General features: G+C 38.2%; 1 protein-coding gene and 1 long non-coding RNA gene across 5 annotated transcripts; one reads left to right on the top strand and one right to left on the bottom strand.

The window, feature by feature from the left end:
* Positions 1-1,791: 1,791 nt before the first annotated feature.
* On the top strand, positions 1,792-3,482 carry LOC144662978 (uncharacterized). The gene has a single exon (XM_078523904.1). The coding sequence runs from the start codon at positions 1,836-1,838 to the stop codon at positions 2,964-2,966; it is 1,131 nt and encodes a 376-aa protein (XP_078380030.1). The 5' UTR covers positions 1,792-1,835; the 3' UTR covers positions 2,967-3,482.
* A 2,013-nt stretch (positions 3,483-5,495) lies between these two features.
* On the bottom strand, positions 5,496-10,873 carry LOC144662648 (uncharacterized). Of its 4 annotated transcripts, XR_013572484.1 has the most exons (6): positions 10,761-10,855; positions 10,592-10,662; positions 8,464-8,619; positions 7,219-7,238; positions 6,720-6,776; positions 5,496-5,754 (listed from the first exon to the last, which is right to left on the bottom strand). It is a non-coding gene; the product is annotated as an uncharacterized LOC144662648 (long non-coding RNA). The 4 variants fall into 4 exon arrangements; XR_013572482.1 differs by lacking the exon at positions 5,496-5,754 and having other exon boundaries at positions 5,786-6,776; positions 8,464-8,631; positions 10,761-10,873; XR_013572481.1 differs by lacking the exon at positions 5,496-5,754 and having other exon boundaries at positions 6,659-6,776; positions 10,761-10,857.
* Between the last annotated feature and the right edge of the window lie 5,352 nt (positions 10,874-16,225).

The following is a 16,225-nucleotide window of genomic DNA, read 5'->3' as shown; positions in this document are numbered from 1 at the left end:
AGCTTTTTTAAAACGTTTAAATAAACATTAAACGAGGCTCACCTTTTAAACGCTTAAATACATTGCCAGCCGATTCCGTGAATGATGTCTCCGACCAAACGGAAAACTAAACAACTGCGCCGCGTTATTCTCACATAACTGAACTATACTCGTTTACAAGCAAATGCTGTCAATGAGCATATAAACAAACAGACAAATAAACTGGAGTCTTATCGTGTATCCCCAGTAAGGTCCCCAGGTAAGAAAATTATCATAATTTGTACATTTTTGTAGCTTCTCCAAGAGGCATACATCGTCGCGTAGAAGCCGAAACAATACATCCATAATTTGCATTCGAGCTTTTAACAAATTATTGAACGATGCAGGTGCTGTATGTAGTAATTACGATCGATAAAACACGTTTTGCGTGTTAATATGGCATTTATTTGGCAGTAGAATGACGACAAGCTGTCAAGGTATTTCTTCCGCTGTCAGTTCGTGTTCCTGGGGGGATCAGTTTAAAAAAAAAACAAAAAAACATCAGAGTGTTGTGTTAGATGAAGGAGAAAATACTAGCTAAAGCTCATGATTTGGTTGTCATAATGCTGGAGTTATGAATAAACAAATTATCGCTAATCGATTTGCTGTGGCGGAAATGTTAACGCTTGAAACATCTTCTGCTCTATCGAAAACGCTGAGCGGCTTCGTCATCATGCCAAATAACCCTCCAATCAAATGCCTCCTTTAGGGTCACGTGCCTGCCAAACAGCAACGAGTTCATATGCGCAAATGGCTTACGCATGTGTACTGAGACGCATTCCAGGTTTATATTAGTTAAAAGAACCGAGTGGCAATTTCGCGCCAAAAACACTACGGCTGCACCTCAGATGTGTTGCGCATTATTTCACTTGTAACACGTCGTGGTATTGCATTGCCTAATTGTGTAAAATAACAGCAAAAAAATTGAATAAATAGAAGATTCAAAAGTTGGAACAAGGGTGGAACGAAACACACACAAGAATATTTTCTACTCCCTCGAGCCGGGGGCTTCCGCTTACGGGAAGTTCGACTGATTCTGGGTTGTCCGCTGTTGTTCTTTTTTTTTCTATCATGATAGATCGCGAGAGAACGTAAAACACCGTTAGAAAGTTTGTATGGATTCCGAAATAGGATAACTTTGTATAATAAATGTCTTATTAGGCATCGATAAGCGTGTCAGTATAGTAAAATCCGACCTTCATAATTTTCTATTGAAATTCGCGAAAATTGGTTCCTTTCAACACGATTTTTCTGCGAAATCACGACTTTTTTTTAAAGTCTCGCAAAAATTGCCTCTTTCATTTTCGCGAATTTAGGTTCCCGCGAAAATAAGCGATAATGAGGTATTAAAGGACGGTAAGTCATTCTTCGCCTGGCAAAGCTGACCAAAGCTCTGTGACGTCACATGACGTCACACGCAAAGTTATTATCCTGAAAATTGCAGTTGTTTGTAAAGCGTTGACTGATTTTGAATATATGAAAATAGTGTTTGAATATTCACCCAAAGAATCTAATGTGTCATTCATGTGACTCCAACAGCTGCACAGACTACAGACGACTTCCTGGAGTTCTTTTTGAGATCTACGCACCTTCAGTACAATGTACTGCAAGAGAGTCAATTGTTAAATATAAAAACACTATAACATATACTTTTAAGGGTGCAGAAATTAGCCAATTAGCCTGAATGTTTTCGTAGCCTTGTTGAGGCAGATGTTTCGACTGGGCGTTAATACAATAGAGTTGCGAATGAGTCTGAAAGCTTCCTGGCGGCGTCTGAAGGCATTTCAGAACGTGGAACGCAATCCGAATAGAGAAACATGGCACTCTCGCTGACCTCATTAATGACTTCTTTGAAATCAGGAGTCCAGAATAATTCTGGAAGTATAAAAAACACAACCATTGCTTTGTTAGTATTCGGTCTAAATGCGGTTGTCGAAAGTGAAGGTTTTTTCCAATGTCCGCCGGACAATTTTGTTTTTTATGCAAGCTGTTTTATAATTATTCCCGCTTTGCTTTTATTCATGGTGACTATATTTCTTCACAACGGATTTTGGAATATTGTACGCGGATGTTGCTTTTATAAAGAACAGGAAAAACAAGGAGCGAAAAGGTTCTGCTGTTGCTTTTATCCTCGCTGGAGTTGCAGCAAACCTCTTCTGGAAATCATCTTTCAAAGTTCCTTGTCTGGTTTTCTGTGGATTTTCTGGGCTTTGTTACAGCGTGATTATTACATCTGCGCTGTTCTTGGAGGCACGAAGGAAGCAAAGTTAATTAACGCTACAGCCGAGGAGAAATTGCAAATCGAAGCCGACTACGCGAATGCGGGGAAGTCTTCCCAGGCAGCTGCGTTGTTGTTACTCGGCGGTGCATTGATTATGGTCTTTGTAGTTCTCTCGGTTCAACGATGCTGTTTTCAACGAGAAATAGGCTCTTTACCAAATCCTTACGAATATCAAAAGCTCGAGTCGGAAGCGGCAGTTGACGCATTTAAAGAAAACATGGAGAAGCTCGCTCAAGGTCAAGGAAAAAGACGAGCTGATTTGTACTTTGCAAAAATGAATCAAGCAAATCCTTCCGTCGTACTCCAAAACGCTTATCAAAATCTCATCACCGTGAATAAATTTGACGAAGCGTTTCCATCTTTGGAAGATTACCAGCATCTTCAAGCACAAGCAGCAGTCGCCGCATTTAAGGAAAGAGTTCAAAAAGAGGGCAAACAAAAAGTTGAGCTGACTTTTGTTGACTCGACTTGGCGCGAGTATGAAGAAAGCGACGCGTTTTCCCTGGTCAACAATGCGTATGAAGCAATGGCGGATCGATATCCAAGAACAACAGGCGACAGAACGCAGCCATATGTGAAGGAAAACATAGAAAAGAAGGATCCAGGCTCACATGAGACTATCGAGACGCTAACTACAGTTGAATTGCAGGAATGTGCAAAATTGTAAAACTATTTATCAGGCGATGTTCAGAAACTGAGAGACGTGCTACCCGTCTGGGCATTTTTTTGTTGTTCGTCTGCTTATGCGTCTCTAGCATAAAGACGGGTAGGGCTTTTCACAATGCAAGTTGCTCGGCAACTTTTTGGCAACTTTTCACATTTCGAGCAACTTTTTCCCCTTTAAGCAACTTTTTTCTTTCGAGCGACTTGTTGCATTTTGAGGTCATACGAACGTTTCCGAAGATTAACGAGGTTTTGCCGACGATTTTCGTGGAACATTGGAAGACATTTCGACTTTCGACTCATTCCCCATTAAAACATTAAAAAATTAGTAGGCAAACATGACGTCAATGACATCTTTACGATTTTTCTCAGTGAAAAAATCCTTGCAATCCAACAAATGTTTGCCTTAAAATGTTATTTAGATACTTCTGTTGCCGTGAAATTGCATGAAACTGCTTAGAAATCTTACTTTCAAAGGGAAATTAGCATAAATTTGATAAAGTTATTAGTGATAAAAAGCAGCGTTTTGGTTTTTTTTTTTTTTGGGGGGGGGGGGGGGGAACTTTGGAGCAACTTTTTTAATCAAAAGCAACTTTTGGGGGTTTTTGGAGCAACTTTCGAACACCTTTTTCAGAGATTTCGAGCTACTTTTTGAGTAATTTCGAGCAACTTGTGAAAAGCCCTAAGGACGGGCACAAGACGCGTAAAACGTCTGGACGAGCTTCCTTTCGTAATTCGTCTTTCAAGACGCATTTCCAAAAGAAGCTCGTCTAGACGGGTAACGCGTCTTCTGCCCGTCTTTGTACTAGAGACGCATAACTGGCAGACGAACAACAAAATGTTTGCCGAAACTCAGCTCGTCCAGACGGGTAACACGTCTCTAGTATAAAAACGGCCAATCTGATCCTTTGGTCGCAACTAAAGGATAATTGCTACCTAAAACAGTCAGAGTTCCTATTTTTTTAATTATCTTGGGAGATCTTTCACTAGAATGGTAGTCTTAGCAGTTGACTGATTCATTTATTCTAGCTTTTTAAGAGGGCCACTAGTTCATTAACTTGCTGCTAATCTACTTTCTCGATTAAACGTCCCAGGCGTTTATTTGACGCCATTTTCAGTACGAGCCCTACCTTATAATTATGAAGAAATGGTGTTTATTCATTATTCATATATTATCTTTTCTTTTCACTGTATCTGTAAATGTGATTTTCAAGTATCGCGAATAAACTGAGATTAAGAGATAGCAAAAAAGATTATAGATTCTACGTAAGATCTAGAGTTTTGAAGGGTAATGTTCGATTCGAGTTAAGCTCTACGTATACGACATTATCAAGAAAACAAGGAGAATTGAATCCATTCCTTAGGCATCAATTTTACGTGGTAAAAATTTAGTCATCATCATCATCATCATCATCATCATCATCATCATCATCATCATCATCATCATCCTTTATTTATACACGATAAAATTTTACAGCAGAACAAACGAACAATCCCATAAATATCATAATTCACAACAGTGTAAAATAATGTAAATTCTTTTAATAGTCAGTGAATTTTGTTGGGTAGTTTTGCACGAACCCGGTCCTGTGAATCAAGACTGGCGGATATTTCGCAGCAGCTTTTACGTACATTATCCAGAAAAAGCGTTTAAATTATCGTAATAATTATCACAGTGTTTAGATCCGGTTTAAATCCTCTTATAAAAATAAATCTCGTAAATGAGGCAGTCCAGTTTGTTTTGACCGTTGTTCAGGATCAAAAGGGGCCTCAGATCCAGGGCGTTAGAGGGTCTGAATGGAGATTAGTGTTTAGTGTTATTTGCCCAAAAAATAAAATACTGTTAAGTGTTTGGAGGTTTTTTCGTGAAAAATTTAAGCATTGTAACTTTTCATCTGCTCTTCAAAAATCGGATAAAATCACTCATGAGTTAGAGAAAATGTTCGGATTTCTCCTCGGAGATCTTCCGTAGTCTTCGGACAATTTCGGTAGACTCCGGACATCATCAGTAGTCTGGTAAACTTTGGCAGTCTTCGGGAATATTCGGTAGTCTTCGGAAAAAATCCACGAACAGAGCTCTTCGACTCATTAAAATTTACAAAACAAAACATAACCTTAAAAGGGACAATGTCACCTGTTTCATTTCAAAAACTCAAGGGCCTAAAGGCATATGGAATCTTCAAATATATATTAAATAGTAGTCCAATTTTGTTAAAAATCACCATGAAAGTGCACTGAAGCGATAAACAAGTGATATTATTGCGATGCCATCGGGAACTTTACATCTCAACTTGAAAACATCAGGCTGATTTTTTCAAGTTTCGTCCTTTTGGACTGGAAAAAACACCTAAAAATTATTATGGCTCTCTTCTTCCTTCAACCTTATACCTCTATCTTGATGTAATAGGTAAATTTCATGTACAAGAAGACCTATTCGACAATTTTTGTACGTTTTACCGAAAAGCATTTAAATCCCCGTGTATAGTGACAGTGTCTCTTTCATAAAACAGAACAAAACAAAACAAAACAAAAGTGCAACCATCTTATCCCAATTTTATTTCTTTGCTGATTTATAGTATTATATTTTCCACATGCGCCCTGTTTAGAAAAATTACTGTCGCCATTTTAAGAATACCGAATGATGCTCCCACATAAAAGTTTCACCCAGTTTTAACATTATACCCTCTTTAATTGGTCGTTGTGCTTGTTGAATAAATGAGCAATCAGTATCCTTTTCCCCAGATGAATGCAGTGTCGTCCAGAATACGTTACTGGGAAACTTTCAAACGGCACTAAAAAATAAGAGAGAAAGAGAGAGAAAAAATAACAGTATAATTAATTAGCTGTAAAAATACCCTGAAAACATGTTAACATCACTTATAATTAATAGTTTGAGAGAAAAGTTTGGTGACTAAAATTCAAACAATTCAGTCTTACAAAAGTAAATTTTTAGCTTGTAAAATTTTAGCGTTTATGCCTCGGTCGTACACAGAAATTTTCTTTAAACATTATAACAACAACTTGACAGGATCAATTCAAAGGCAGCCAGTCAGATAAAAACTTATAATTAATAGCAATGGTTTAAAAATTAAAAAAAAAATGTAGACAGTACAGTTCTAAGGGAATTAGCTCTTGCATTTGCGAGCAACCGGCCAGTTATAGGATCGAGAAGAGGAAGCAAAATAAAGAACTAAAGATATTTCACACCAAAGACCTCAGTTCTTTATACGAATCCAAATACTGTTCAAGTGTATTTGGGGATTCATGGTTGAACACAGGCCCAGATCAAGACGATGAAGTCATGGTGCCACAAAAACAAGACAGTTTTTTTTAAAAAAGGAAAAATCAGACAAGCAAGATGAGAAGGAACCTAAATGTCATTTACACCCCTATAGTGCACAATATGAAATAAAAAGATTACCGATATAGGCAAAAAGCAAGTAATACTGTCGTTTAAGCACAAATACTCAAGATTGCTTCTCAAGCAAAATTCTGCTTGTTTCAGATTGCTTTTGGTCCATAAATCAGATTAAAATGAAAAAGTATATCTAGTAGGAAATTGTCGTTTTCAATTAACAAACACCACAGGTCTGAGCATCCTTCAACAACGTAACATACAAACCAAATTCAATAGGAGGCTTAGTCTAAATAATTAAAAGCCTGTTGGTTTATATTTTGGGGTGTGGAGCTTATAGTTACTAGTTCGTTTAGTTATTCATACCTTGTGTAAGACGCAGACGTAGTCCAATTTTCAGACGGCGACGGCGTCGTCGTCGCACACGAAGACATGCACGACTCAGTCGTCAACGATCTGCTTAGAACAGATTGCGGGAAAAGAAGAAAAAATAATTCATTCATTCATTCATTCATTCATTCATTCATTCATTCATTCATTCATTCATTCATTCATTCATTCATTCATTCATTCATTCATCCATTCATTCATTCCTTCATTCCGTCAGTCAGTCAGTCATCCATCTATCCCTTCCTTCCTTCCTTCCTTCCTTCCTTCCTTCCTTCCTTCCTTCCTTCCTTCCTTCCTTCCTTCCTTCCTTCCTTCCTTCCTTCCTTCCTTCCTTCCTTCCTTCCTTCCTTCCTTAATTCATTAATTCATCGCTCGCTCGCTCACTCACTCGCTGCCTAAACAAATACAAAACAAAATGCGTTAAAGAATTTCGCGAAGACATGTGGACGTAGCCTCGAAGCCATTTCACTACTGGCCTATTTTCTATCGTTTTGAAAGTCACTTCACTTACCCAGGGTCCATGTCCCGCAACTACAAAGTAAAAAACAAAACAAAAAAAGATGAATTAAAAATCATCGAAATAGACAAATTGTACTTAAAGGGTTATCAATTCTTTGTTTCATCGCTAGGTACGTGTGAAATAAATGCCACAAAATCAAAAGAATGAACTCTACATGTTTTCTTCAAAAAGATCGAATTGTAGTTTAGTTCATAAATATTTAACTTCGAACATAATTTCTTTGTTGCGAAACGAATTATTGTTTTTAGGCTATAGTACTCGCATTTCTTGTGCAAATAAATCGCACATTTTTAATCAAACTAAAATCAGTTTATACTGGATGAACATATATGACACACCGATATCACATTTTATTGCGTCGTAATCAACAATTTAGCAACTTTAAATAAACCTCTTGCGATGGACTACCAATAAGTCTTATTGCAATAAGGTTCAATAAATAAAATTGGAAATTGAAAGACCACCTGCACATTCTATTCGCCTTAAGTGACAGAAACTACCAAATAAAGACTGGGTAGGATTAGATGAAGAATAGCTCCACTCAAAATATAGCCTTACGGGAAAACTAGAAACAACAACAACAAAACAACAAGAACAACAAAGACAACGCCAACACCAGCAAAAGCAACAACGACAGCAACAAGAATAACAAGAACAACAACGACAGCAACAAGAATAACAAGAACAACAACGACAAAAACATCATCAACAACAACACCAATAACAATGACAACGACGACAACAACCAAAACAACAACAACGATGACAGCAAAAGCATCAATAACAAAGTCGACCCGAAGAACAACAACAATAACAATGACGACTACGACAACAACAACAAGAACAACGAACAGCAAAAAGAACAACGACGACAACGGCAACGGCGGCAAAAATAACAACAACAACAAATAACAACAAGAACAGTGACGACGACGACACAAAAACAACAAGAACAACGTCGAAAACAACAACAACAGCAACAACGACGACGATGACACAGCAACAAGAACAACAACAACGAAGACGAAGAGGAGCAAGATAAGGACAAGACAACAACAACCGATCCAGCAGCAAAAACAACAAGAACAACGTCGAAAACAACAACAACAACAGCAACAACGACGATGACGATGACACAGCAACAAGAACAACAACAACGAAGACGATTAGAGGAGCAAGATCAAGGACGACGACAACAATAACTTCGATCTGACAGCAGCAAAAACAACAATTTACCTTTTCAGGTAGTTCTTTTAAACTGTCCGTTCCCTCCAGCAGCTGGTCCAGTAAGGTGTCGTCATTGTCATCATCATTTTTCATATTGAAACCAGTGGCAAGGCAGAGGAAAAGGAAGAAGGCAGCAATTCGAGGAACCATTCTTGCTTTGAATATCTGCAACTCAAACTTGAGCAGATTAATTATTTTGCATTGAGCAAAAAGCCCTTAGCTTACTCTATAAGATGGGCAAGATTTTGTTGGCTCTGAAGTCATTTGACGTCATTAGACACGCCATCTTGAATCAGCAATATATAATGGTTTAACGAAAAAACCCTTGCGGGGGTGGCGGTGGTGGTGATGGTGGTGGTGGTGGTGGTGGTGGTGGTGGTGGTGGGGGGGGGGGGGGGGGGGTTTAGGGTCAGAGGTGCAACACCATGGAGTAAGGAGGGGGGAACTCTAAGGAAAGCGAGAGAAGAGAGGGCGGAAAGCAGGATTCCAGAGATGGTGGAAAAATAGGGAAAAGTTTTGCAATATTTCATAATACCGCAAAACTACCCCTAAACTAGGTGGGTCTTCCTCGAGTACACAGATTACGATCGCTTTACTTAAACCACAACAACAGTATTTAGTCTGACTTACAGAATTCATTACGTTTGTGGACTATTTGCAGTATTCTTTCTCTTGTAGTCCAACAAGTAGTTGTTATATAGACAGAAAAGGAGAAATCAATTCCTGAAGAGAGAATTTTCTATTCTGCGCCGATGGCGCGCACACTTATGGTAAATCCGTGAGAGGCCGAAGAAAACGTGTTGAAAATTGCGCATCAAATTCCAGAGGGCAGTTGTTACTGACACACTGCCGACATTTGTGGGATAAGGCTTCAATTTGGCCTGAAAGGAAAGCGCGAGACAAATAATTCCGAACAGTGGAGCGACTATAGTGCATGAAATTTCGTATCTTTGGTAACAGTAATGAATTTAACAAGAACGTAGAAAGGCGAGCGAGACTGAAGTTAGCGCATATAAATTATCTGTGGTGGAATAAAAGAAGTTTTCCTTTCTTTTCAGATACAAAAAAAATACAAAATAGCATCCTTTAGTATTCATACTTTTTTTGCTGTATTATGTCTGTGGCAAACCGTTAATCAAATTTTATTTTGCCTACGAGTTTGCGTGCGTTTTAAAGTTGCGTGTGTTTTTAAGTTTGCGTGCGTTTTAGGTATTCACGCTATCCCGTTTCGTTCTTTGCCAAAAGCCAAGATGTTGCCTAGGAAAGCGTTTTTCGGTAGTTCTTTGCTTAACAAAAATTTTTTGGCGACATCAAAATCATACTAAACGCTAACAAAAATGTGCTTTTCGTCTATAGCCATAAAAACCAAAGCCGAAAATAAAAATGCATATAATATTAAACACTTAGAGCTCTAACAGAACCTGTTTTTGCTCATACCGAAGCTTCAACAGCGATTGCCGAGCTTTATACAATGTAGCTTTATACAATGTAACTACACTTGTTTTTGTTCAAATAAAGGAGCCTCGAGTGACTGTGCTCTTTCCTTGCTTAATATAGCACCGTTTATCGAAGCACTCGACAGGTTGAAAAACCTTTGTCTATTTCGCTACTTGATCGCTGCATTTTTATTGGTAGTTTGTTGGACCTTGGAATTAGTTGTAATTTGCGTACAGTTTTATGAACACTACTGTTGTTTATTGCAGACAAATAGCTCGTTTTCGTTGCGTTTGTCTGGACCATAAAGGACGTTTAATTTGGTCAAATCGCTCAAAATGCCGAAGCAAAAATCAGACCTTGCGGATGATGGCGTGAGCTCCGCTGCTTTTTATTCTCATAAAGGACGCTCTTTTAACCAATCGGAGCGCAAGTTATATCGAAATTTTATTATAAACAACGATACACTGGTGAAGCGAGAATTGTTTTTAAACGGTGCGCACTCGTAATTTTGACCGCACCCACCATTTCCCACGCATTACAAAACAAGCACTTTGTGTATCTTGTAAGAGCAACACAGCTGTAGAGAAATTTCAGCAATTGCAACTTGCCAAGTGTGGCCAAGAATCGAAAATTGTAAAAAAATTTAGCCATGAACGTCAGTCTGTGCAGTTTTTGCGTGGACTACTGAAATCGTACTTACCTTGGATATTTGTTGAATGATGTTATCAATGTTTTCCACGGATGGCTTGCTCTCTCAAGTGATCGACTGTCCTGAAGAAAATAAAAGTACAGGCGCATTTTTAGTTGCAGTTTGTGTTTTAGAAGAAAGAATCGAATTGTAAAACCACCAAGTCTTAATCTACCCCTACCTGACTTTCCGCTTTGGGTATCAAACAGACTCCGAACCAAGTAAAATTAAGAAGGTTATTTTAACACCCAGTTGAAGACGTGGCATATGCTAAAACTGTTGTGGACTTTTCGTATTGGTTGCTGTTGACACTAAGACTTTCGTGATTGGTTGCACTGAAATGATGACTTACGTCCTTCTGTTAGCTAAGGCATATAGGTAAACACTTTCATGTCCTTGTGCATGAAATTTTGCTCCTTTGGCAACGGTGATAAAGTTCACAAGCACGTTAAAAGGCGGGCGAGACAGGAGTGTAGCCATACATATATAAATTATATGTGGTAAAAATTAGAATGTTACTTTCTCGGAAGATACGAAAAGTACTTAAATAGCTGCAGCCACCAGTATTCGTAATAACATGTATACACAAAGGGTTCATTTATACTTTTCTGCTGCATTGGGTATATTTCGAACCCGTAAATTGTATTTTAGTTTGCGTGTGTGATTTAAGATATTGACACGCTATCCTGTTTTACAAGCACGTAAAGTGTATTTTGTAAAATGTAATGCAAGCTATAATCTATTTGCCCACGTAACCAGGTATACACAGAAGAGCTCTCAGGGGCTCGTTAGAAAATCTACGTGCATCCAAGATCGAGTTGGAATTGGACAGGCAGGCGAGACTAAGGCAGGCGAAACTAAAGTATAGCCATACTTATATTCTGAATTATACGTGGTAAATAAAAGAATTTTTTTCTAAGAAACGAAAAATATTAACATAGCAGCCAACAGTATTCATGATAACTGATGTTTAGAAATAGGTGCCATTCATACATTTGTTCTACTATATCGGGCCTATGACGAACCCGTTAATTTTATTTAAGGGGGGTCCAGGGTCGATTCCCGGACCTGGCGTTATCTGTAGGTTGAGTTTGTTGTTGGTTCTCGTCCTCTTCGGGGTTTCCCTCCTTGATCTTCGGTTTTCTTCCCTCCACAAAAACCAAAACTTTTAAATTCGAATCGATCAGGAATCCTAGGGAACGAGTTTGTTAGTCGCAAGAGTGTTACGTACAACCCTCTTTAAACAAAGTCGATTTATTTTATTTATTTATTAATTTATTTTATGCTGTTTTCATCTTTTCCAAAAGCCAATCCCGCCTGTTCCTGGGGCATAGCGTTTTCGGTAATTCTTTCAATAAGCAAAAAATTCTATGGCTACATAAAAGTTATACAGATGGCGAGAAAAAATTGCTTATACTGATGGCGAGCATATAAAGCCATACAACCGAAAATAAAAATACACAAAAGCTAACAGCTAACTGCACGCGATCTCAGTTAAATTATCAATGTAACCAATATCGTTTTTGTCCCCGTGCATTAGTGATAAGTGTATTGTTTGAGCGTGCTTTCTGTCGAAGTGTTTTAAAGTCAAGTGTTCCAAATTATTGGTTAAACAGCTATTTTCTTGTAAATAACAAATATGGTAAATTTTTAAAGCTATTTTAAGCTATTTTAGCTATTTTCTTCTTACGAGTCATGCAACTGGCTTACAGAATTCATTAAGCCTTTTGGACTATTTGAAGTCCCGTCCCTCTTCCCTCGAGCTTCAACAAGAAGTTTTTATATACATAGCATTGGTAGAAATTTGTAGAATGAGAATTTTTACCTTCGCGCCGAACGCGCGCATACTAACTTTCATGAAATTTTGCTTCCTTGGCGACGGTATTGAATTTCACAAGCACGTAAAAAGGCGGGCGAGACTGAAGTTTAGCCATATATACATATAAATTACATGTGGTAAAATAAAATAATTTTACTTTCTTGAAAGATGCGAAAAATAATAAATTAGCTGCTACTGGTATTCTTGATAAACGTTTAAAAGTAGGTGGCATTCATGCCTTCCTTTTGAAGTATTTTGCGTTTGTGTTTGCGTGCGTTTTCAAGTTTGCGTGGGCGTTTAAGGTATTAACGCTATTCTGTTTTCATCTTTGCAAAATGCCAAGCTTGTTGCTAAGGAAAAGCATTTTCGGTAGTTCTTTGTTTAGCAAACGGTTAATGGCAACATCAAAATAAGAAACATATATCGGTTTTTTTAGTACACAGCCTGAAAATATAACTTTACCGAGGTGTAAAGCTAAAGTAAAGCTGGCGTAAAATTGGAATTTAATCAGCTTCACGCTGACTTTACATTTTTTTAAAGCTGACCTTTATCCCAGCTTTTCACTCAAGTAAAAGGCATGGTAATGGGACTTCTTTACACCAACTTTAAATCACATTTACACACGGTAGCGTAAAGGTCGGTTTAACCACCTTTAACAACATTTAATTGATTGTGTTAAGTTGGATAACCAACTTTAAACCAGATTTAACCAACTTTAATTTTACGTAAATCCCAATTTTCATGCTGTGGTAAAAAGAATCACATTTAAAAACTACTAAGACTTTCTCTGGCAAAGATACAGTCCGAACCGACTAAAAGAGGAAGTTTATTTGAAAACCCAGTTGAGGATGTGGGGTATGTTAAAAATGTGTTTGCGTATTTCCGATTGGCTGCTGATGACACTTACATATGTACAAGATGAGATACAGACAAGATACATCGACTTGGGTGAATGGTTGCATTGAATTGGTGACGTCTGTTCTTCTTTTATCCTAGGAATGTAAAAAAACGTTTTTGACATTCTCGACAAAAAAAGCAGCAAAAAAAGCAGCAACTATATTTACCGGCGCTACTAGTCAGAACGCGTCACGTGATTTGGGATAATATCCGATGGGTTTTTCCTTACTTTGCAAAATGGGCATCAGCGAGAATACCGAGGGATTCTTCCTTTCGTCCTGCCCTACACCCCTCGCCTTCCACCATGTCTCGGGTACGAAGGCCTGTGCGCAACGTCCCATCGTGGCCCGGGTCCAAATCCTGGACCCAGGAACATTTGTGGGTCGAGTTTGTTCTTGGTTCTCTTCCTTGCTCCAAGAATTTTTCTCCGGGTTCTCCGGTTTCCCTCCCTCAACAAAAACCAACATTAATTCAACGTAAAATCAACGTAGACTGTGTAAACGAATCCAATTTCACAGGTGATTTCACGACGCACGCAGGTATACATGTTTAAATGCTCGTTTTCTTGCTTCTTTCTCAGGTTTCCCATTGTAAAATTCTTTTTTTTTTCATTGAAAGAGTAAGGCAAAAATAATCAAATCGTGCAATTCCCTTTCAAAATACTGGAAAAAAAAAAAAGAAAAACATTAAAAATGACGATTTTTGGCAGGACCTGCTTGGACACTTGATTGACATATCAAAATTTCCGCAAGTGACGAATGAACAGCTACTGAAATTTTCAGCATTGTAGAGTAAATCTTCTTTTCAAAATTTCGAAAAAAACTTAACACCCCACCCCCGCCCCTTGTACGTCCGAGGGTTAAGTGCAAGTACATGAAAGATCTAATAGGCCATTTCCGAGTTACCCTTTTCCTCTGCTTCAACACGAGTCTACGTGCGAAACCGTTCATAAGAAATTAGTTTCACCTACAGGTCCATTTTGAAACAGAGGCAAAGGGTAATTCGGAAATGGCCTATTGGAATTTGGAGTGTCGGTTAATTAATTTTTGTTGACTCTACGCCCGTCACAAGTACTCCAATCCGCACTCGAGTAAACTTCGAATTCTTTGATATAACAAGCCAATTTATCCCCTAAAAAAGAGGGATTTTGCAATTCAAGGAACAGATAAAAATAATTTTTGCTAACCATGCAAATGTAATCATACTCAGTCGTATCTGACTAAATCCCTTTTTAAAGCGGACGGGGTCGTTTAAGTCTGAAGAGTCTGGCGAAACATTTTTCTCCCAGTCAAACTGATGTAAATTCTGAAAGTCGTAATAAATTTAACTTTCTACATCTGAAAAGTGCCTTTAAGAAACTTCACGGCAATTTAATTTCCCTTCTCGAACTTTCAGCATCGTCTTATGCTTGAGCGTAAAAGGCATCTTTACTTGGCTTTACAGTAGATTTACATAGCTTAACGGTGGTTTTACCTTTACGCAGCTTTACGTGCCTTTATAACGCCGCCGTAAAGCTTACACTCCAACTTTACACAACTTAACGTTTGTCGGAAATTTAAGTAAATTTTCGATTTCGTGCTGTGTATATATGGTAACTTCCGTTCTTTTATCCTTGGGATATAATAAAACTCGTTTAAACCCTTGATATTGGCGAATGATTGCACAAAACTTCAAACGCGGCCAAAGTCTGAGAAAGTGTTTTAGTCTATTTCTTCGTATCAGCTCTCTGCTTTTCGCTTTCTTTGATAAAACTCTGTCTTTGGTTAATGCAAAATTCTGAGCAACACAAATGCGACGCTGACTATTGATCATCAAGGTTGTGTTTATGGTGAATATTAACGTTTTCTGTTACTTTCTGATTGAAAACACAATCTTATGGCAGAAAAGTTTACAAGTTACAAATGTACTTTCAAATAGAAATACACAGCAATTCAGTCCAATACTAGTGATGCCCAAAGATCCTAGAAACCCATAAAAAATAGCCAATAAGCTCACATGTGAAAGAGATATGCAAAACTATTGTTCAACAATGACCCGATGCTCGATGGCGATGGCTACAGGTCACCAACCGACACTGAAAGGGGTGGCCACCCTGTGGACATCACACAAAATCGTGTGTTGAGAAATTTTCAGTGGTCTAAGAGTTTTGATAAATGAGAAACAGGTTTCAATGGGTTGAGTAATTATTAAGTTTATGGTTTCTAATAAATTTCTTTTTTGAATGTGTCAGCACACGATGGGTAATGTTGCAGATTCATGGGACGACGGTGGGATCTTAATGACGGTTAGTCGGAGAGAACAGTGAATGAATTCACTCAGTCAACCACTTTATTACCATTTTCATTTACAGATGAAAAGTACATTAAAGTCGAAGTTGTGTGATGACCTTTCAGTTCCTTCACATCAGTAGACAATGTCATCACTTGCCGCCAGTCACGCGCATTGGCTCGAGTTGTTTCATACAATAATAGTTTCTGAAAAAAAAAAAAAAGCACCGTTAATAAAAAATAGACATGCTTGATTTCCAAGTGCTTTTAAGCGAGTATTCAGTTTCGTACAAAAGAAGCGCGGGCTGGGCAACATTCCCCTAAGTCATCATACAATCAAAGGCCAGTACGTAAAGGACCGTAAAGCTGTCTAGAGAATTTCATGGCGGCCTCTTCCGAACTGGTCTCCACACTTTTAATTCTTCCCGGGGTGCACTAACTGCCTAATAATAATGCCTGACACTGTGAAAAATGGCGGACGCAAGGCTTTACTTTCGATACGTACCGTATTTACTCGAATAAGCACCGCGGCGCTTATTAAATATTTCGCGCCTCAAGTGCGGCGCTTATTCGAGGGCGGCGCTTATTTAAAATTTGGACCCACAACGAATTTAATCTTTTACAGTAATTAAAAATATCGTCTTTTGATTGTCAGTATTCGTC

The sequence above is a fragment of the Oculina patagonica genome, chromosome 8, assembly GCF_052425735.1.
Source record: "Oculina patagonica isolate OP01 chromosome 8, crgOcupat, whole genome shotgun sequence".
NCBI classification, from domain to species: Eukaryota; Metazoa; Cnidaria; class Anthozoa; order Scleractinia; family Oculinidae; genus Oculina; species Oculina patagonica.
Note: the sequence above shows the minus strand (reverse complement) of the source record. Positions and strands in the feature narration are given on the sequence as shown.

What these genes read in the sequence shown, in the direction of transcription:
- LOC144662978 (XM_078523904.1), top strand. Translation starts at nt 1,836, where the DNA reads ATGGCACTCTCGCTGACCTCATTAATGACTTCTTTGAAATCAGGAGTC.